The following is a 23,412-nucleotide window of genomic DNA, read 5'->3' on the forward strand; positions in this document are numbered from 1 at the left end:
AAGGTCAGTGTGTTTGGTGTGTCTAAAGTGATTAAATAAGTTTTACATACATTTTCTTACCTTTACAGCCTTCCTTCCTTTAGGTTCGGGGAGTCCCTCATCTCACCGGCACAGAAAGCAGAATGGCTGCGAACTGTCAAAAGTGACAGCCTTCAGCTTTCTGTGCAGGAGAGATTTCTAACTGAGTCTGTGGAGAAGGACTCATGTTATAAGTAAGACTGTCAGTGTTTGACAGCTTCAAACAGCTGTGAAACGCTGATATTTCATCTGTCAAAACGTCTTGACAGATGAAATTTCAGTCTGTGATGTCACCTGTTGCCGGGTGGCCCTTAATTGGCCTGCTGAGCCCGCTGGGCGGGCTCAACAAGGTCAATCAAGTTAAAATCGCGTGGATTGGCCGCATCTCGATGGAGGCGGGACTACAACCCCGGAAGTTGTAGTCCCGCCTCCAACCCGACTCCTGAATGAAAATCCAGCCCTTCGTGTTGTACCCTCTCTATAGCTTCAATATCCTTCCTACAGTGTGGAGACGAATACTGCACACAGCACTCTAACTGATGTCTTCGTATTATACAGGCTCATCATTACCTCTTGGCTTTTATTTTCTGAGATAAAGGGCGAGAAATTCCCCTCGAGACCCGTTCGGGGCGCTAAATCAGAAAAGCTGGAAAAGTTAGCGCCAGGCACTAACCTCTTCCAGCCTTTCTAAAATTCCCACTTTTTGCTCCAAGAGGGAAGTGGCGGGTTAAATCAAGCGTTCCACTTCCTTCTTGGAGCGTAAGAGGGGGAGAAGTTTGCGACCTGGGGTGCACGGCTCAGCAGTGCTTGAGCACACACATAGTTTCTCAGATAACGTGCGCCCTCCCTTCACTGAAAACACTGGTTCTGGGCAGGAGCCTAACAACATGGAGCAGTAGGCAGGTCGGAGGGCTGACAGATGTCAGCCAGAGAAATTTATGGAAAGGGGTTTTGCTTTGAATTGTCTATTTTAATTCAGGGCAGCGTGGCGCTGACGCATTTCTGGGGCTCTTCCCTGAATTAAAGGGAAGGGCCCCACGATGTAAACTCTGCAGTTTATTTTTATAAACTTAGCTGCAACACCAGGGAGCAGGGGTGCCACGCGATCAGCCTGGCACTCGAGCAGAGTGCACCAGGCTGACCGATCACGGCACGGACCCCGCATCCGGAGCAAAAAAAACCATTTTTTTCAAAAATGCCAACATTTTTTTCAGGGCGGCCGGCCACCTCACCTTTCACTTCCGCCCTGCTAGTGGCTAGCCGCCCTGCTCGCGTCCCCTGCAGCGATCGCTGCCATCGCCCGGCACTGCTGCAGGGGGCGAAGGGGAATTTTTCTGCCGGGGCACTACTGGGGCGATGCGCCCGGAGATGACATCATGATCTCCGGGCGCATGAGATCGGGGCGCAATCTGGTAGTGGCGCCGCTAACCTCCCGCGGCATTTGGCGGGAGGCGCGGTCAGCGCCGCGGCCGGGCGAAAAGGTCTCTGCTCCCCGTTAGCGCCCCCGACGGAAGGCGCAAAGGAGGGGAATTTCTCCCCCAAAACCTATAATTCTATTACCCATTTACAGCCTTTAATGTTCTGTCCCTCTTTTCCACAGACCAAGCCTACTTCCATTCAGAGTATAATTACTGTTATTTTTTTACCGAAATGCCTCACCGTGCAATTACTGATAGTGTTTTCCATCTGTCACTTTTTAGGCCATTCCCCATCTTATCAGCATCACTTTGCAGTTTTGTTTAATCTTCTAAAGAATTAACTATGGCCGCGATTTCCCCTCCCTCGGCGGGCGACGTCAGTGGCGGGTCCTGACCCTGCTGCTGGCTCCAGCCCGCTATGCGGAATGATTTTCCCCTGATTAGGCTCGTTAAGCCCGTCCAGCGTGTTTGCCGGCCAACTGAAGGAAGCAGGTCTGATGACGTCATTTGATGACGCATCATCAGCCAGTTTCCTTAAAGGGACCATGCGCAAATTGATTTTGACAGTTGTGCTGTCAGTGTTCTACAGCATTGATGTGCTGCAAACACTGACAATGACTGCACAGAGGTGCACGGAAGCACCCAGGCTCTCCCAATACTCCCTCCATATGCTTATGGAGGGAGTCACAGCACGCAGGGAGGTCCTCTTCCCTTCCAATGGGTGGAAGAGACCTCCTCAGGACGCCAACGCAGCCCGGTTGCACATTGCACAGGAGGGTACAAGCAGGGATGTGGTCAGGAGGACCAGGCTGCAGTGGTGCAAACCTTTCAATGATCTCAGCAGATCAGGAAACGTTAGTACAAAGCCACACTCAACCTCATCCTGTTGTGCCACTCATCGCATCCCCATCACTCTGCCTTCCCTACCCTACTCCCGCACATCCTTACTCCCACCAACTTACCTTGCACCTCCACCCATCCCTCTCTATCTACATTATCACTTCCCCATCTCACTAGTCACCCCTCACACTCACCCTCTTCCTAGTCCAATCATACCAACTAACACCACACAAGGGTCGGCACTTGTGTGTTTTAGCCAATGTTCATGTGAAGTTTCTGTTAATGTGCTGTCAAACATTGAAATCTTTATTTTCAACACTGTGTGTTCTTGGACAGATCTGTGTGCACCTTTGGAAGTGGCTTAGTGAGTTGCAGTGAATGGTGAGACATAATGGTACCCCCCGCAATGGTGATGAGTGTGAAAGGAATGGCTTGGGCATTGTCGGGATGCTTTATGGTGTTGGTGTGGGGTGGTGCCAACCTGATGCATCATGTGGCAGCCAGGGTGTACACATCAAGTGAAGTAAATGTGGCCATGGTGAGGCCATCCCGGGCAGCAACGTGGTTGGGTGCTGATGCCCTCTGTCCTGTGCACCATCAATTGATTGCGAAGAAGTTTGGTGTTGTTGTCGGTGTGGCTGGTGTGTCTGGTGCTGCTGGTTTTAGGGCTGATCGTGGTGGGATTCTGAGGACCAAGGTGAGATAGTTTCAAGGGCACCGATGCTGATGTAATAGATGGCAGATGACAGAAGCGATCTGTTAATGCTGAGAGAGGTTGTTCCAATGAGGTGACACCAGATAGAGAGTTTACTCCAAACACTTGCAACCTGCATAAAGCTCAATCTGTCTTCCAAATGCAGTAAACAACAGCTTCTGAGCTTGGAAAGTGAACAGCTGTGAGATGGGAGCTTTTATAGCACGTTTGCAGCTGTGAAGTAATGAGATGATTTGATGGCCATTCAGTCCTGCCCTCCTTACCTGACGTGATCCCTGAGCAGCGTGGACCCCGTGGGCGGCCTCGTAAAATGTAAAGGTGAGCTCAAAATACTTCTTAATGGGCTGTTAACAAGGTCATAATGACTTGAATTGCCTCCCCCGCCACTGCGCGTCGGGTCTGCTCAGCGCTGACAGCCCGACATTTGGGAAAGGCGCGTGGCAGCGGGGTCCCGACCCACTGTCAAAAAAAAACATTTTCCCACCTGACCCGCCACCAATCGCTCCCACTGACCCCCAGAAAAATTCCCCCCTATATCTCCAATTTTGGTATCATCTGCAAATTTCAACACCGCTCTCTCTAGGCGTATATCCAAATTATTGATATACACAGTGAACAGAAGTGACCCATTAGAGAAACCACAACCCACTTCCAACTACTCTGGAAAAACTGCCCTAACTCCTACTCTCTGCTTTCTCCCTTCTAACCAATTTTTAATCCAGTTTGCTATTCTCCTCCTAATTCCATACCCCTTAACTTTCTCTAGTATCTCCCATGTGACATCTTGTCAAAGCCTTTCCTAAATTTCATGTACACGACATATACACTACATCCACTGAATCTCCCCCATCTACCATGTCTGTTACCTTCTCAAAGAATTCTATCCTGTGAAGAAGGAAAGAAATAACTTGCATTTATACAGCACCTTTCATGACCTCAGGACATCCCAAAGTGCTTTACCGCCAATGAGGTACTTTTGAAGTGTCGTCACCGTTGCAATGTAGGAAACGCAGCAATGAGAAAATGACCAGATAATCTGTTTCAGTGATGTTGGTTGAGGAATAAATGTTGGCCAGGACACCGGGGATAACTCCCCTGCTCTATTTCGAAATAGTGCCATGGGATCTTTTACATATACCTGAGAGGGCAGACGGGGCCTCAGTTTAACATCTCATCTGAAAGACGTCCCCTCCGACAGTGCAACACTCCATCAGCACTGTACTGGAGCATCAGTCTAGATAAGGTGCTCAAGTTTAGGAGTGGGACTTGAACCCACAACCTTTCGATTCAAAGGCGAGAGTGCTACTCACGGAGCCACTGCGGAAACCTTAAAGCACGGTCCTCCCTTTTAAAATCTGTGCTGGCTACTTCTAACTATTTTCTTCTTCCCCACCCAGGCACAACAGCCAGCTGAAAGCTGAATAAATTCATCCCTTTGGTGGCAGCCAGATACATAAGCCTTGGGTATACAAATCTGTGACATCTGGGTAGGAGGTGAATGAAATTGCTTACACAACAGCACAGTCCACCGTATCATTTTTCTTAGCAATGAGGTAATGCCTCTTTCATGCTTTTGGCAGTGTGCTGTGCTTTGATTAGTCTAGTACTAGTTAACTCTGCAGTGAAACAACCTAACACATTAGGGGGCGATTGATTCCCTGACGCCCCCCCACCTCCCCCCCCCGCAAATGGTCTTTGAGCAGCTGCTGGTAGAACTGGTCTATTTTGAGGGTTGGGCCTCTTTAGAATTGGACCAGCAGGCTGTGGTTGGAGATTGAGCGCCCCGGCCCAGCCCTCAGGCACAAGGCCACTGCAATATCAGGGGACCTGGCCGGCCGGGCCACAAGGAGGTAAATAGGAAGGAGGAGGCTACGATCTCTGCGGGGAGGGCCGGGGGTTGGGGGTGGGATTGGGAGCAGTCCAAGCGGTAGTAGCCCAGGTTCCTTCTGGCCTCACAAATATAAAGTCCAACTTTACCTTTCGGCTCCTCATCGCACGCTCTGCCCAGTTTAGTCCAAAAGTGACACTGGGGTCCTATTGATGTAAATAGGACCTGGAGTTAAATGTTTCAATCAGCTGGATGCCCCAAACAGGCGACCGCTCAGGCTTCCTACTCGGAAGACCCCAGCAAAATGGCAACAATAGCAACGGAGCGGTAAGTTCCTGCACTCCATTTACAGGTTTATTGCTGTCCCGTATTCAGCCCAAGGTGTGTAATTTTAACCCCTTGAGCTGAAATAGTCTAAGAATCCTACAATGAACTCTGCTAATTTTATGTACAAAATGTGAATCAAACAAACAAATAATTATTGCCTATTACACATTTGCCAGGAAAAATGCAAAAGACAACTTGCATGAGTAGGAAGGCATGTGACTTTGAAAAAGGTAAGGTTATTGCCAAGATTAATTATACTCACCCATATGCACAGAATCTCATGATACGAGCGGTTAATTTTCCATCACATTATTTGGAAAGGATGGATTCTTGATTCTACACAATGCATGAAGCCTTAAAATCTGTCAGCAAAGTCTTCAAACATGGTTGCTTTTGGTTTCGAGAATTAGGATACTGACATCTGAAATTGCAGTTCTCATGAAAGGTAAACCCTGAAACATTAACCTATCTTCCTCAATCATAGGCCGACTGACCTGCCATTCAGTCCGAATACTTCCTATTTTTTCCTCTGTAATTGATTTAGTGCCACTCCTTTCCCAGGAAAGGCAGTTTTGAAGAAGTTCTGTTCCTCCCTTCATTGTGATTTTCATTTGTCTCTCTTCTCCATCAGTAGCAGCTCCTTCACACCCTGACATCTGAACATTCTCCCTCCACTTTGCCTCCACTTTGCACGGTGGCATAGTGGTTAGCACTGTTGCCTCACAGCGCCAGAGACCTGGGTTCGAATCCGGCCTCGGGTGACTGTCTGTGTGGAGTTTGCACATTCTCCCCGTGTTTGCGTGGGTTTCCTCCGGGTGCTCCGGTTTCCTCCCACAGTCCAAAGATGTGCAGGTTAGGTTGATTGGCTATGATAAATTGACCCTTAGTGTTAGGGGGATTAAATATGTGGGGTTACGGGGATAGGGTGGGATATGTGTTGGTGTAGGGGTTACGGGGATCGGGTGGGATATGTGTCGGTGCAGGCTCGATGGGCCGAAATGGCCTCTATCTGCACTGTGGGGTTTCTGTGATTTCTGTGAACTTGCAGAATGGTCGTGTAGTTGGCAAATGAGCTTCAATATAGATAGGTGTAGTACATTTTGGTAGAAAGAATACTTCCTACTGTTGCGTTTGCAAAGATAATCCAGAGGCCGTAAGCAGAGCTCAGTTCATGTTGCTTTTAATGGCTGATCCAAACACACTCTACAGGCAAAAGCAATCGAATACCTATATCCAATGTCAGACACAATACAACGATAATAGCACTATCAAACTCCATGTGCTCAGGCCAAGGCAATCGAGTACCTATGACAGCCAAATAAGTGTCCTTGGAAAATAAGTGTCTAAATGGGATAGCGGAACAGAGGGATTCTGGGGGTAGAGATACACAAATCACTAAAAGTAGCATCTTAAATGCATCTATGCACATGAGGGAGAAAGGAATAGAATGCTGTATTGATGGGGTTAGATGAAGAAGGGTGAGAGACGGCTCGTAAGGAGCATAAACAAAGTCAACATGGCTTTACAAAAGGTAAATCGTGCTAGACTAATCTACTGGAATTTTTTGAGGATGTAACTGGTAAAATAGATAAGGGAGAACCAGTGGATGTGGTGTATTTGGACTTTCAAAAGGCTTTCGATAAGGTCCCGCGTAAGAGATTAGTGTGTAAAATTAAGGCACATGGGATTGGGGGCAAGGTATTGACTTGGATAGAGAACTGGTTGGCAGACAGAAAGCAAAGAGTTGGAATAAACGGTTCTTTTTCCGAGTGGCAGGCAGTGACTAGTGGGGTACCACAGGGATCGGTCCTTGGGCCCCAGCTATTCACAATATATATTAATGATCTGGACGAGGGAACTAGATGTAATATCTCCAAGTTTGCAGACGACACAAAGCTGGGTGGGCGTGTGTGCTGTGAGGAGGATGTCGAGAAACTCCAGTATGATTTGGACAGGTTGGGTGATTGGGCAGAAGCATGGCAGATACAATATAATGTGGATAAATGCGAGGTTATCCACTTTGGTGTCAAAAACAGGACGGCATATTATTATCTGAATGGCAATAGATTGGGAGAAGGGGAAGTGCAATAAGACCTGGGCGTCCTTGTGCACCAGTCGCTGAAAGTAAGTATGCAGGTGCAGCAGACGGTTAAGAAGGCAAATGGTATGTTGGCCTTCGTAGCGAGGTATTCAGGAAAGATAGGGAAGGAAAAAAATGAGTGGTGAGGTGGGGTGGCAGTATTGATCAGAGATATTGTTGCAGCACTGGCAAGGAATGAAGTAGTTGAGGGGATCAAAGACAGAATCTATTTGGTTAGCATTAAAGAACAATAGAGGAGCTAATACAGTGCTGGGTATATTCTACAGGCCACCAAATAGTGGGAAGGAAATAGAGCAGCAAATTTGTAGGCAAACTGAAGAAAGATGCAAGAGGTTTAGCATAATGATAATAGGGGACTTCAATTATCCTAATATAAACTGGGTAAATAACAGTGTTAAGGGCAAAAAGAGCGAGGAATTCCTGAAATGTGCTTAAGAAAACTTTCTTGATCAGTATGTTTCCAGTACAATGAGGAAGGAAGCAGTGCTGGATCTAGTTCTGGGGAATGAAGTGGGTCAAGTGGAGTATAGAAACATATAAACATAGAAATATAGGAGCAGGAGTAGGCCATTTGGCCCTTGGAGCCTGTTCCGCCATTCAATATAATCATGGCTGATCCTCTGTCTCAATACCATATTCCCGCTCTCTCCCCATACCCCTTGACGCCTTTTGTGTCTAGAAATCTATCTATCTCCTTCTTAAATATATTCAGTGACTTGGCCTCCACAGCCTTCTGTGGTAGAGAATTCCACAGGTTCACCACCCTCTGAGTGAAGAAATTTCTCCTCATCTCAGTCCTAAATGTCCTACCCCATATCCTGAGACTGTGACCCCTCATTCTAGACACCCCAGCCAGAGGAAACATCCTCCCTGCATCCAATCTATCTAGCCCTGTCAGAATTTTATACGTTTCAATGAGATCCCCTCTCATTCTTCTAAACTCTAGTGAATACAGGCCTAGTCGACCCAATCTCTCCTCATACGACAGTCCTGCCATCCCAGGAATCAGTCTGGTGAACCTTCGCTGCACTCCCTCTATGGCAAGTATATCCTTTCTTAGGTAAGGAGACCAAAACTGCACACAGTACTCCAGGTGTGGTCTCACCAAGGCCCTGTATAACTGTACTAAGACATCCTTGCTCCTGTACTCAAATCCTCTTGCAATGAAGGCCAACATACCATTTGCCTTCCTAACTGCTTGCTGCACCTGCATGTTTGCTTTCAGTGACTGGTGTACAAGGACACCCAGGTCCCTTTGTACATCAACATTTCCCAATCTATCACCATTTAAATAATACTCTGCCTTTCTGTTTTTCCTACTGAAGTGGATAACTTCACATATATCCACATTATACTGCATCTGCCATGTATTTGCCCACTCACTCAACTTGTCTATGTTTCAGTTTGTTTCAGTGGGGGAGCATTTGGGGAACAGTGATCACAATATCTAGGTTTACAGCAGTTCTGGAAAAGGACAAGAAAAAATCAAATCTGAAAATACTCAACTAAAGGAGGGCTAATTTCAGTGAGTTGAAAAGGGATCTGGCCCAGGTGGACTGGAATCAAAATTGGCAGGATAAACAGTAAATGAGCAGTGGGAGGTCTTCAAAGAGGAGATAGTTCGGCTATAGACTAGACACATTCCTATGAGGGGGAAAGGAAAGGCATCCAAAGCTAGAGCTCCCTGGATGACTAAATGTAGAGAGATTAAAATGAAACAGAAAATGGAGGCTTATGATAAATGTTTGGTTCATAATACAGTAGAGACCTAAGCTGAATACAAAACGTACAGAAAACTGAAAAAGGAAATAAGAGAAGTAAAGAGAATATATGAGAATAAATTAGCAGGTAACATAAAAGGGAACCCAAAAGTCTTTTATAATCATATAAATAGTGAAAGGGTAGTCAAAGGAAGGGTGGGGCTGATTAGGGATCAAAAAGGAGATCTTCTTGTGGAGGCAGAGGGCTTGGCTGAGGTTTTAATGAGTACTTTGCATCTGTCTTCACTAGAGAAGAGGATACTGTCAATGTCACAGTAAAGGATGAGGTAGCAGAGAAATTTGATTGGTTAAAAATAGATCAAAATGAGGTACTTAAAAGGTTGGCAGCGTTCAAAGTAGCAAAGTTATCCTGTCTGGATGGGATGCATCCTAGGTTGCTGAGGGAAGTAAGAGTGGAAATTGCAGAGGCTCTGGCCACAATCTTCCAACTCTCCCTAGATATGGGAGTGGTGCCAGAGGACTGGAGGATTACAAATGCTACACCCCTGCTCAACAAAGGGGAGAGGGATAAACCCAGCAACAACATGCCAGTCAGCCTAACGTCTGTGTTGGGGAAACTTTTAGAGACAATAATACAGGACAAAATTAATCGGCATTTAGAAAAATATGTGTTAATAAATGAAAGCCAGCACGGATTTGTTAAAGGCAAATCATGTTTGACTAACTTGATTGAGTTCTTTGATGAAGTAACGGAAAGGGTTCGTGCGGTTGATGCTGTGTATACGGACTTTCAAAGTACCATCTAATAAACTCGTTAGCAAAATTGAAGCCCCTGGGATTAAAGGGGCAGTGGCAATGTGGATATGAAATTGGCTAAGGGACAGATAGCAGAGAATAGTGGTGAACGGTTGTTTTTCATACTGGTGGGAAGTATACAGTGGTGTCCCACAGGGGTCGGTATTAGGATAAATGTGCTTTTTAATATACAGGTAGACTATCCTTTATCCGAAAACCTCGGGACCAGCCGAGTTTCAGATAAAGGAGAATTTCGGATTTCGGAAGGTGGGTCGGCGGGGGACCGCGGGGGGGTCGTGCGCACGACTTACGCTCAGCATAAGTCAGTCGGGGTCGGCGGGGGTCGGGGCCGGCAGGGTACGCGGGGGGGGGGTCGGCGGTTGTCGGGGCTGGCGGGGTCCGCGGGGGGGGTCGGCGGTTGTCGGGGCTGGTGGGGTCGGCGGTTGTCGGGGCCGGCGGGGTCCGCGGGGGGGTCGGCGGTTGTCGGGGCTGGCGGGGTCGGCGGTTGTCGGGGTCGGCGGTTGGCGGGGTCGGCGGTTGTCGGGGCTGGCGGGGTCGGCGGTTGTCGGGGCTGGCGGGGGGGTCGGCGGGGGGTCGTGCGCACGACTTACCCTTTATCCGAATTTCCGCAACCGGAACCCTCTAAAAACCGAAGGTTTTTTCGTTCAGCGTAAGTCGTACGCACGACTTACGCTGAACGAAAAAACCTTCGTTTTTTTAGAGGGTTTCGGTTTTCGGAAGTCCGGATAAAGGGTAGTCTACCTGTATACGTTAATGACCTGGACTTGGGTATACAGGGCAGGATTTCAAAGTTTGCAGATGACACGAAATTCAGAACTGTAGTAAACAGTGAGGAGGATAGTAACAGACTTCAGGAGGACATAGACAGACTGGGGAAATGGGCAGACACTTGGCAGATGAAATTTTACCCAGAGAATTGTGAAGTGATTCATTCTGGTAGGAAGAATAAGGAGAGGCAATATAAATTAAATGGTACAATTTAAAGGGCATGCCGGAACAAAGACCTGAGGGTGTATGTACACAAATCTTTGAAGGTGGTCGGACAAGTTGAGAAGGCTGTTTCAAAAGGCATACAGTATCTTTGGCTTTATAAGTAGAAGGCATAGAGTACAAAAGCAAAAAAGTTATGCTTAACCTTCACAGAACACTGGTTAGACCCCAGCTGGAGTATTGTGGCCAATTCTGGGCACCACACTTTAGGACAGATCTCAAGGCCTTGGAGAGGGTGCGAAGGAGATTTACTAGAGTAGTACCAGGAATGCGGGACTTCAGTTTTGTGGAGAGATTAGAGAACCTGGGGTTGTAATCATTAGAGCAGAAAAGGTTAAGGGGAGATTTAATAGAGACTTTCAAAATCATGAAGGGTTTTGATAGAGTAAATAAAGAGAAACTGTCTCCAGTGGCTGAAGGATCGGTAACCAGAGGACACAGACTTAAGGTAATTGGCAAAAGAACCAGAGGCAACATGAGGAAAAAAAATTACCCTGCAGCGAGTTGTTATAATCTAGAATCCACTGCCTGAAAGGGTGGTGGACGCAGATTCAATGGTAACTTTCAGAAGGGAACTGGATAAATACGCGAAGGGGAAAAATTTGCAGGGCTGTGGGGACAGGGGATGGGAGCGCGGCTAATTGGGTAGCTCTTTCAAAGAGCTGGCACAGGGTCGATGGGCCGAATGGCCTCCTTCTGTGCTGCATCATTCTATGATTCAATGAGTGTAATAATGAGAGAATGCTGCATTGTTAGAGATGCCATCTTTCTGACAAGACATTAAAACAAGTGTCCTTTTCCTCTTCAGGTGGTTCAGGGGGACATTAAAGATCTTTTGCACCATTTAAAGAGTAGGTAGTTCTCCTGGTGTACGTGCAAACATCCTTTCATGAACCAACAGCACTAAAAATAGATGAACTTGTCATCTATCTCTATTGAGGTTTCCGGGACTTTGTTCTATGCTAAATGACTCGCACAATTGTGACTGCACCTCAGTGTAATTCATTGTATCTTCATTTATTAGGGAAATTTCTGAGATTTGATAAGGTGCTAAGGAAATGCTAAGTCCTTTTCTCTTCGTGGCTGCTTAAGTTCTTCTATGGCCAGCACACTCAGGATCTCTTCTGTGTATGTGAGGTTGTGGAACATAAAGTACATTGTGGGAAACTAGCACATATTCACATATATGCAGAAGGCTCCTTCTTCTTCTTCTTAGGCAGTCCCTCGGAACCGAGGATGACTTGCTTCCACACTAAAAATGAGTTCTCAGGTGACTGATGAGTCCAATGCAGGACCTTCAGTCTCTGTCACAGGTGGGGCAGATGGTGGTTGAAGGGGCGGGTGCGTGGGGTGCTTGGGTTGACGTGCGCTCCTTCCGCTGTTTGCGCTTGGCTTCCGCTTGCTCCCGGCGAAGAGACTCGAGGTGTTCGGCGCCTTCCCGGATGCTTCTCCTTCACTTTGTGCGGTCTTGGGCCAGGGATTCCCAGGTGTCGATGGGGATGTTGCACTTTTTCAAGGAGGCTTTGAGGGTGTCCTTGAAGTGTTTCCTCTGCCCACCTGGGGCTCTCTTGCTGTGTCGGAGCTATGAGTAGAGTGCTTGTTTTGGGAGTCTCGTATCGGGCATGCGGACGATGTGGCCCGTCCATTGGAGCTGATCGAGCGTGGTGAAAGCTTCGATGCTGGGGATGTTGGCCTGAGCGAGAACACTGACGTTGGTGTGCCTATCCTGCCAATGGATTTGCAGGATCTTGCGGAGGCAGCATTGGTGGTACCTCTCCAGTGCTTTGAGGAGCTTGCTGCACATGGTCCATGTCTCTGAGGCATACAGCAGGGCGGGTGTCACTGCTGCTCTGTAGACCATGAGCTTGGTGCTGGGTTTCAGGTCCTGGTCTTCAAACACCCTCTTTCTAAGGCGACCGAAGGCTGCACTGGCACACTGAAAGCAGTGTTGGACTTCATCATCGACGTCAGCCCTTGTTGACAGTAGGCTCTCAAGGTATGGAAAGTGGTCCACGTTGTCCAAGGCCTCATCATGGATTTTGATAATCGGGGAGCAGTACTGTGTGGCAGGGGCAGGTTGGTAGAGGACCTTTGTCTTATGGATATTTAGTGTAAGGCCCAAGCTCTCATACGCTTCAGGAGGGAAGAGAGCTACCAACTGAACCAAGCTGGTACTTTTTGAAGAAGAGCCTCAGCTTCAGAATGCCAAATCTTCGATTGATTCTCTTCCCTATTTTATAATTCTAGCTTTGCTCATTTATGATCTGTGGCTTGTATAAAGATACAAAACATCCATATCTTGACATTGTAAGCCATGGTCGCCAAGCATGTTGTTGCATTTTTTTACGTGTATGATTTCATGGTTTGGACTGCAGACAGTTCTGACATTGTTCCCCGGCCTCTACTGATTTGAGAAGTGTTTCTATCTTCCTCTTCTTAGTGAAAGTGTACCCACCACTTTATCAGTGTAACTGAACACTGTAAACGGTGCAATGCTAGATGCAATGTCCTCTGGGAATAGCCAACGGTAAGAAGTTGATTGTAGCACACACTTGATTTTAGGGCTTTAATAGTCATGGATGGCAAGTCATTCACATCCACTAAATGGCAGACATTTGCAATGGCATCGCAGAGAACACAAAACCATTAGAAAAACTGGTGTTTGGTGAAAGAATCTGTACACTGAGGACTAACTACTTTGCTGTCAACAAGAGTCCTTCTCCTCCGTAACACTGTCTTCTGTCAATATTTCCTATGCCGCATAACATCAGTGACCCAAATGAACGGCTCATTCAGCCGAGACTTCTCTGAATGTAGATATAGAAAGCTTATAAGGACATTAATGAGTCAGGATAACTACTGCAAGTGGCACTTCACCGCCAACAGTTTCATACCCGATTCATCAATAAGTGTGCAGTAACTTGACCCCCAGAGTACAATTTAGCAGATCAATTTTTCACCAGTAAAGTATGTGGCTTTTAATGATCACAAGGCTGTGGCGATAAATCCAGCTTGATTAAGGGAACTACTTAGCAACTGACTTATTTGGTAAGCACTTAGAAAATCATGTTGAACTAACAGCCATCACAGTTAGTATTTATGGTCTTCCACATATTTTATGTTAGGGACAGAAATCCTCTCAAGACTTTGAGGAGTTAAATCCTGTTTCATCAAGATCTAAAAACATCTACTTCCCTGCTGAAGATCTTAGTTTCAACAAGATAATGGCCTCCCTAACCTACACACAGCAGAACATCATGTCATTTCTATCTACTTAATATAGGATGCAGAGCTTTCTATTCAGGTAATTTCTCTGATTTTCAGTCTTTCGCTTCTTTCCTTCAGGTCTCGGGAGTCCCTCATCTCACCGGCACAGAAAGCAGAATGGCCGCCAGCTGTCAAAAGCTGCAGCCTGAGAGGATCAATTTTTCACCAGTATATAGGAAATAAAGTACATTCCATGATAGAAGCCATTCCACGTACCATTGTGAAGGTTAGAGCCAACTGATTTTTTCTCTCCAGTTTGAGATGACTAAATTCATTGTCTTGCAAAATAAGCCTTTTACATTCTGGACCATTTCAGTTATTTTTGAATTCGAGATTTTTATTAACAGTTGTTTTATTCTTGACTTTTACGGCAATTTTGAAATCTGTTGCTTCCTTATATTAGTCTGCTAACATAGTCTGTATGCCCCACCCCACCGAACCAAATAAATTATCTTCTCACAGCTTGAGTGGTGTCTAATAAACCACATCAAAGCGGCACATCACCCGGTCAGCCTACTAAGTCATTAAAAATATTTACTGAAATTCTTAGTCACAATGTTACGGGTTTTTCCAATACAGCGTTTTGACCTACACCAAGGGCTGGATTTTATCAATGGAGGCGAGTAGGAGGCGGGACTCCCACTTTCGGGGTTGTAGTCCCGCCTCCATCGAGTTCTAGCCAACCCACTCGATTTTCACTTGATTGACCTTGTTGAGCCCGCCCAGTGGGCTCAGCAGGCCAATTAAGGGCCACCCGGCAACAGGTGACATCACAGATTGACATTTCATCTGTCAAGACCTTTTGACAGATGAAATATCAGCATTTGACAGCTCTTTGAAGCTGTCAAACACAGACAATCTGTACTCTAAGTTAATTCCTTCCTCGCAGGCTGATTTAGAGATCTCTCCAGAACAGAAAGCAGAGGCTGCAGCTTTTGACAGCTGGCGGCCATTCTGCTTTCTGTGCCGGTGAGATGAGGGACTCCCGAGACCTGAAGGAAGGAAGCCTGCATTAGTAAGTAAAGGTAAGTAAAACTTATTTAAACACTTTACACACACCAAACACATGCACCCATCACTCACCTGAACACCGGACATCTCGAACCCTCCAAGTCCTTCAGCCCGACGGTCCGCCTCGCTAACTTGGCGTGGTTTGGAGCCGTCGGGCAGCCCACACTTCAGGGATAAAAATAGGGATTAGGCTAAAATTAATTGGCACTAATCCCCTTCCCGCCTCGGGGAGGCGGCTCCCAGCACAGGTCCTGGGAAACGGGCATGGAGGCGGGATGGGTTTGTGTCCCCCAATCTTGTGATTTTAACACCCCACACGCCTCCATTCCCGCCTCCACAGCCCTGGGAAATTCTAGCCCCAAGTGTATGCACATAGTCTTATAGAAATATATCTTAAAACTCAGATCATTGGTTCCCTGGCTGAGGTCAGCTAACTCAGCTGCGATCAGGGATCTTTTGAGTTTACAAAGCTCAGAAGCAAACCGGGGGCTCATTTTTCCACTCGTGGTGCCTGCCACAGTTTGGGCTTCTTTGGCCAATTTTTCACAGAAAAGACGTGGTCATGCCTTCCCAACATGACCCCATGCCGAGTTGTGGATTGGTAGGCGCATGAGTGGCAATTACAATATCAGATGGGGCATCTTCCTTTATATACTTTTGTGTGCATTCATTTTTTTTTTTTTTTAAACAGATTTTTTTTTGTGGCTGATCTATCACATCAGACATGGCAAGGTAAGCACTAAATCTAGGCTAACACCGCAGCGCTGTACTGAGGGGGTGCTGCACTATCAGAGGTGCCGTCTTTCGGATGAGACATGAATCCGAGGCCCCCCAGTCCCTCTCAGGTGGACGTAAAAGATCCCCCGGTCCTGTTTCGAAGAAGAGCAGGAGAGTTCTCCTCGGTGCCCTGGCCAATATTTATCCCTCAACCAACTAAAACAGATTATCTGGTCATTATCACATTGCTGTTTGCAGGAGCTTGCTGTGCACACATTGGCCGGTATGTTTTGTACATTACAACACAGTGACTACATTTCAAAAGTACTTCGCTACTAGCTGTAAAGCACTTTGAGATGCCCTGATGTCAGGAAAGGTGCTATATAAATGCAACTCTTTCTTTCTTCATGAGCATATGGGATTTCCCTCAGAAAATTCAGACACGTACCAGACATCGGCATTGCTGGCAGCTGTAAGTCCAGATGTCTCCACTGCGATAGACCAAGTGCCCATTCTGATGTAAACACTGGCTGGTCACCCTGGTGTCACATTCTGAACAGCAGAAGAGGTCCACATTCGGATTGCGGCAGTCACAAACTGTCCTTCTGCAGAAAATCTTCCCATCCTATTAGTAGGGGAGAAAAAACAACTATCACTCTGAAGATTTGTCATTAGATTTTAGGCAACTATAAAAACAAACTCCAATTGATATTGCTTTTTAATAAATTAGTAACAGGCTCATATTAATAGTAGATCTATACCAGAGCCAAGACATTGATGCTTAGACCATGGCACATCACAAGGTTGAATGAAAAATTCACTGAAGTCTAGACTGAAAGATTTCAATCATACACTACTTCCTAGTGTTGCTAAAGTTTTCTGGAGATCAATACAAGAATGAGACTCTAAGGACTTTGAGCTAAACCAAAATGTACAAGGTCAACAACAGTCTACACTGACAATTCTGTTATAATGTTAGCAGGTTGCTCGCTAAACCACATGTTGTTCCTGGTGCACTCTTTATATATTATTGGCTTCCTTTTCATATTGTTGTGGCATGTGTGATTGTTGATGTGATGATGTCCTTATATCGCTGCACCTGCCTCTGCTCAGTGATTTGGTAACTTGGCTGGCAAGACCAGTTGCAAGAGGACAGTGCCTCTTTAAAATACAACAATTTGCAATGTTAGAAACGGACTATTGTATCAGTGTCAGCCTTGGCTCAGCGGTAGTACTCTCGCCACTGAGTCAGAGGTCGTGAGTACTGGCACTGTTGAAGGTGCCGTCTTTCAGATGAGATATTAAACCGAGGCCCCGTCTGCCCTTTCAGAGGGACATCAAAGCATCCCATGCCGCTTCGAAGAAGAGCAGGGGAGTTGTCCTGGTGTCGTGGCGGGGGTCATTCAGGGCTGTTGTATTTAAACAACTTCTGAGAGTACATCTGGGCCTCATATCGGCAAGCCGGGTGAACCTGACGCTCGCCCAAGCTCACTGCTTGCTCTGAATTGGGGCAAACGAGAGTTGGAATCTGGAAGAAGTTTGATTTCTTTTGGCAGTATCTTCTTAAGCTGTGTTTTTGATTATCTTTTTAATTCTTTTATATTAATAAAAGGCATTGCTATTTCCCTTGTTGTTGACTGCTAATCTTCTTTCATTGTCTTCCTAATGTCCTTTTTGCTTCCCTGCTATTCTTTGTATATTTCTCATTGTTTCCTGCTGCATTATCTCTATATTCATCAAATATTTCTTTTTAAACCTCGGGTATGCTGAACGTGCTCATTACTTGTAAAATTTTCATTACCCTCAGGAAATTAAGAGTGGCAGAAAATTGTGCCTGCTTGAGAAACCGAGTTTGCAAAATGCAGGTCACTAGAACATGGAAGAGAAATAAAGCGAGCCATCTCATTCATCTCAAAATGGTTAGAAATCTAGAGAAACCTTTGTGGTATTTACTACACCACCATGTTTAGAAATGCCTCGTATTAATCTTGATATACATGTTCTTGCCGCTCCTTGTGGCCAGAACTCACGCAAGTTTGCAAGGCTCTGCAATCCCAGTGCATGAAGAGAAAACCAAATGCAAAGACTCGCCATTCAAGAGGATTGCTATTCAAGATAGCTGTGCAGTGTTGCCATCTTTAAAGCTGAGGTTCTAAAATGCAATTCCTGTTGGGCCTCGCCACCAGTGGCACCCTGTAGTGGACCCTAACTCTGCTCAAACAAAAAGGCCCAGACCCCCATCCCAATTATGGGAATGTGGTTATTTGAATAAATGGGGAGGGTGCATTGCACCAGTAAGCTCAGCAGCACCCGGCCCGACCTGCTAGCCTGAATGTCGGGGCAGCGCCAAGCTGCTCTGATGGAGAAGAGTGGGACTGAGGTGGATGGGCCCAATGACAAAGCGAGTCTTCTAGATAAATAGATCCCAATGGAACCGCGCAGAGTATTTGTTTAAGGCAGTCAATCCCAGAGAGGATCGCTTACCTCTGACTAAGGTCTCAGTGAGACTCATGACAATTCTCAGCTGGCGAGAGTTCCCATGAAAAATTACCGGAATAGCTGGGAACCAATGTTCCCTTTTCGGAGGTCCCGCGCAGCCGGCTCACCGGCTTATAAATGGAAAAACCCGTGCGTGCACGGAATTTTGAATGGGCCATGCAGCCGGTTAAAGGGGCCACGTGACCCCAAAAAAATTTAGAGGGAACATTGTTGGGAATTCCCCCAGACAAAAGGGAAGTCTGCCCACGGTCCCCTATCAGAAAATGTCAGGAAATAAGAAATGGGGCGGATTCCCAGCAGAATCTGATCCTGCTTCATTTTCTACTCCCTGATCAAGATCCCCTGGGTTTCCACCTTGGTCTGGACTGTAATTTTAGGCTCCATGTTTTTATCTGCCTCAGCGCTGCCTGTAAACTGAGAGCCTTACATCACAAGTCCGCCAATTTAAAGATAAAATTAAAAATATATTCTGAAGTGTTTTTCTTACAATAGGCAGAACTGACATGGAAAGCAACTTAGTCATCTTGCAAAATGGCCCACCAAATTATGGTACTATCCAAGATGACTATGAGTTTGGGGGTTTCTCTCGAGTTGCAGTGAAACGTGTCTCAAGTGACCCCCCTACCACAAGATTGTACACACTCACCTGACAAGAGCAGACAGAACACCGATCAGCTCTCAAGGTCCAGACCTGTCCGTTGCGCTTTAACCCTTCATCATGGGGACAGTCGCCAGTGCAATGCTCACCAAAAGGACATCGGCAGTCAAATCCTCCTTCGAGATTCACGCAGACCGAGTCATTCCAGCAACTGTGTACTCCTGTGGCACATTCATCGATATCTGTGAAGAATCAGACATGAGATTTCACATTGGCTTATGCTCTGGTCTTGCACAAGGAAATGTTTTACAACTGACTTTGACAGCAGATCTCTCATAATGCTGCGATTAGGCAACTTTCACTTTTCCCCAGACCGTGTTGTGTGAATGAGAACAAGTCCCGACGTGTGGCAAGGACAAGCTCACACCATTAGTTTGTCCTCTGGCTTTGTTAATTAACACATTACAATCAATAAGTCAAGGACAAATTGTAATCAATTGCAAATTAAATCAATTAATCAGTGTCTTGTCAAGCGTCAGCTAGAACAGGTATGGGACACAACTTTACAGATTTGATTTAATTCTTCAAGCTCCAAATAACTAACACATTCTGAATGTTAGTTCTTAAAATATGATCTGAATGAATGAATGTGTCTCACCTTATTGTGCAAGGAACTTCTTCACTCAGAGGGTAGTAAATCTATGGAATTTGCTACCTCAGAGAGCTGTGGAAGCTGCGACATTAAATAAATTTAAAACGGAGATAGACAGTTTCCTAGCTGATAAGGGAATTAGGGGTTACGGGGAGCGGGCGGGGAAGTGGACGTGAGTCTAGGTTCGGACCAGCCATGATCCTATTGAATGGCGGAGCAGGCCCGAGGGGCCGTATGGCTTACTCCTGCTCCTACTTCTTATGTTCTTATTATGGACTGAAAAACATGAAAACAGGAAGTTGTGGTACATTTAGGACCGTCCAGTGTATCTGAATAATCAAGTTATCATTTCAGCCATCCATTTTAATTGGTTTGCAGAGCCCAAAAGACTCTCAGTACTGACACAGCCTTGAATAAAACAGCACTGAAACAAGACAGGAGATGACGTTCAGTAATTAGGACACTCACTGGCCCTTCTTAATCAAGTGCAAATGAGCTGGTGTTAGAGTGAAGACGGGTAGAGTTGCTTGTATGAGCAGATAATTGTGCAGCAAAATCACTGCAATTCAACTTGGTGAGAAAATGAGGGCACAAGGTTGAAGTTATGATAGGTGCTCAGCTGGTGCTTATGAAATATATTGTGCAGAAATAAATACTGATCAGATTAGAGTGAAATTGCTGGCTTATTCTTCCTTATTGACCTACACATCTCCATACACAGTGTGTACAATTGCCTGTCGGGATGTCACGTGGGAAACAACAAACGTATAAATGAAAAATTTCCCTCATTTAGTTCCATTGTTAGTTAATCGCCTGAACACTGTCTTGGCTCGGTGCGTGAGACTGCATGGGCTTCTTTGTTGCATCTGCGGAGAATATGGCGCTGTTTCAGCAAAAAGGCTTTCATCAACGGAGCACGATGGATTAATTGTCAGTTTAATGCAGTATCTCTTCATGGAATTAGGGTCAAAAATACAAGCAGAACTTCTGGCAGTCGAGTTTTAGACAACCATTCTGGCAGTACACATTTAAATCCCAACATTGACTGTTCTCTACAATCAGCTATCAGATGCGGACTAGTTTTGCTAAACTGGCTATGCAAAATTCTGCATCAGGAATTGGAAGCAGTTTAGAGGAACTTTTCTCATCATTTGCTCCCAGTGTGAAACTAGGTTGACAGCAACCAGGGAGAATTCTGCAGTCCAAACTGTTCTGCCCTACCAGTTGAAAGTGTGCAATTGTATAATGAGCAAGACAGTAAAAAAGACCTTAACATGGCAGTTTAAAAAAAACATAGGAAGCACCGTCTGTAAAGGTTCATATCCTATTTGAACAACTTCTTTTCAGGGGAATGTTAGCAGCATGCCTCAAATTTGATATAAAATGACATGCTTGCTTTCTTCTCTGAGCAAAGTGTTCATATATTAATACAAAAAGAAAATACTGCAGATGCTGGAAATCTGAAATAAAAACAGAAAATGCTGGAGGTACTCAGCAGGTCAGGCAGCATCTGTGAAGAGAGAAACAGAGTTAATGTTTCAGGTCGATGACCTTTCGTTCTGATGAAAGGTCATCGACCTGAAACGTTAACTCTGTTTCTCTCTTCACAGATGCTGCCTGACCTGCTGAGTATCTCCAGCATTTTCTGTTTTTGTTCATACATTAATCCCATCTTGGAGTCCTGCATTATCGAAGGAGGCCTTTTGGCCCATCACATGTGTGCCAGCTCTCTTATTCCTATTCCCCTGTCCTCCTCTGATGATGTTTGGTTTGGCCAGTTGTCTGGAGTGGGAAATGGTGCATTTGTTCCACGGATCATCGCAAATTGTGCTCGTGGTGCTGTACCGTCTCCAGGCATGTGACAGTCATCAAGCAGGGATAGACGTACACCTTGACTGTTTGCTTTATTGAAATTTGAACAGGTGACTCGTTCGAATGCGAGTGCTTTGATGAGAAGTTGTGTCGTTGAAAATTAGACTTTGTTAAGTCTTCTAAAGTCCAGACATGGACAAACCAAGGTCCATGATATGAAATTACTTCATCTTGGATACCACACCCACCAAGCTGGTACTTGGAAGGGGCAATGACATTTGAACTCTTGGAGTGGAATCATTTAATGCAATTGTGATGAATTTTGGGGAATCACAAAAGCTTGCATTTATATAGCACCTTTGATATAGTAAAACATTCCAAGTGCTTCACAGGAGCGATTATCAAACAAAATTTGATACTGAGCCTCATAAGGAGATATTCAAGCAGGCGACCAAAAGCTTGGTCAAAGAGGTAGGCTTTAAGGAGTGTCTTAATGGAGGAAAGAGAGGTAGAGAGGCGGAGAGGTTTAGGGAGGGAATTCCAGAGCTTTGGGCCTTGGCAGCTGAAGGTGATTTTCAACTACAGGCCACCCGTTTCTCGCCTGAGAAAGCGCGATGCTGCCAGCCTGTTCGAGGTCCCCTCTTGGGACTGCTGCCGGCCAGCTTAGCATGGAAGCTGACCGATTCCCTGCCCATCCAGAACCAATGAGCTGCAGCAGGGCACCTACTAGACCCCCCGCAGCTTGCCAGCGGCATGCTAATGAGGCCTGGGCCTCATAACGGCTCGGGCCTCCTGCCAGCACGTACGGGCGGGCGCAATGGCTGCTCTGCAGACTTCGTGCCCATTTTGAGCGCAACTTGAAAATCCCTCTCCCAGGAGATTGCATGGTTCAGGGGGCGGGGGCAGGGGATCAGTGGTGCTCTGAGCACATCATTTGTATATTTCAATCCCACCTCTCGCCACTAGCACATAAGCAGAATACTGTGGATGTGGGAAATCTGAAATATAAACAAAAAGATGTTGGAAACACTCAACAGGTCAGGCAGCATCAGTGGAGAGAGAAACAAGGGTTAACATTTCCAGGTTCTGATGAAAGGTCATCGTCCTGAAATGTTGGCCCCTATAGAGGCGGAGAGGGTGGGGGGAGCGTGGAGAATACACCCGGCAAGGCCGGGGATGGGAAGCTCCTGCCGAACTTAACGGCAGGACCTCATTATCATTATCTTCCTCCATTTCTTACCTGGCAGATGGCCAAATTGAGAGGTTGGCCGGCTGCTGGATAGGAAAACCAGTGGCAGGAGGCCACAGGCGGGGACCTTTGGGGAAAGTTCCCAGCAATCGGGGGGGGGGGGGGAGCGGGGGAAGGGAGGCGCGGGTTGGGCTGAAGGTCGGTGTTGGGGGTTTGGGGTGAAGTTGGCCACAATCGCGTCATAGAGAGGTCATCGATCGGGGCTTGTGGGAAGAGAGACCATTGTGGGAGGGGGGAGATCATGGCAGAACAGAGAGAGGCCGCAATTGGCAGAGGGGAGGCCAAGGGCTTCCATGAGGGGCCAGGGGCAGCACTCCTACTCCTCCTGGCCCACAAGCCACTTAACTTCTTGAGTCAGCAGCTCCCGCCTCCCTTTCACTGCCGGGTTTCTCAACCCCTGGGAAACCCGTGCGGCAACTGTTAAATTTAAATCGAGCTCTGAATTGCACGGTGGGAGCTCGATTTAAATATGTTAATGAAGTGTCCCGCCTCTCCACGGCGGGACACTCGGACGCCTTGAAACCTGCCCCTGTAAAAACTACAAGGGGCGTATTCCCTGTTTTTTCATTTTTAAAGCCCCCCCCAACCCTCTCCTGCCCATCGTGGGGGATTAATATCAAGGCCGTGAACTCTCTGGGGGCGATTATCCCTGGACACTTAAGGCGATGAGGTGGCCATGATGGAGTCTTGAGCTGCAACGCCGGTTTAGCCCCCTTTTGCGCAAGACGACATCTTTGTAAAGGAGTTGAAGCGCGCGCAAGGAATGGCCACTCCAAGGATCATTAAGGCTCTGATTAACAATTAAATTGCCTGCTAGCGCTCAGTAAAGAGGC

General features: G+C 46.4%; 1 protein-coding gene across 1 annotated transcript in view; it reads right to left on the reverse strand.

The window, feature by feature from the left end:
* The window catches only part of LOC147107099 (protein kinase C-binding protein NELL1-like), a 974,256-nt gene that overhangs the window by 14,309 nt on the left and 936,535 nt on the right, over positions 1–23,412 (reverse strand). The window contains exons 16-17 of the mRNA XM_086008154.1: positions 18,915–19,108; positions 16,218–16,394 (exon numbers count right to left, since the gene is read on the reverse strand). Coding sequence (XP_085864280.1) covers positions 16,218–16,394; positions 18,915–19,108 — 371 coding nt within the window. The remainder of the gene's footprint in view (positions 1–16,217; positions 16,395–18,914; positions 19,109–23,412) is intronic.

The sequence above is a fragment of the Somniosus microcephalus genome, chromosome 15 (assembly GCF_052327205.1).
Source record: "Somniosus microcephalus isolate GS21.2 chromosome 15, FLI_Smic_1.0, whole genome shotgun sequence".
NCBI classification, from domain to species: Eukaryota; Metazoa; Chordata; class Chondrichthyes; order Squaliformes; family Somniosidae; genus Somniosus; species Somniosus microcephalus.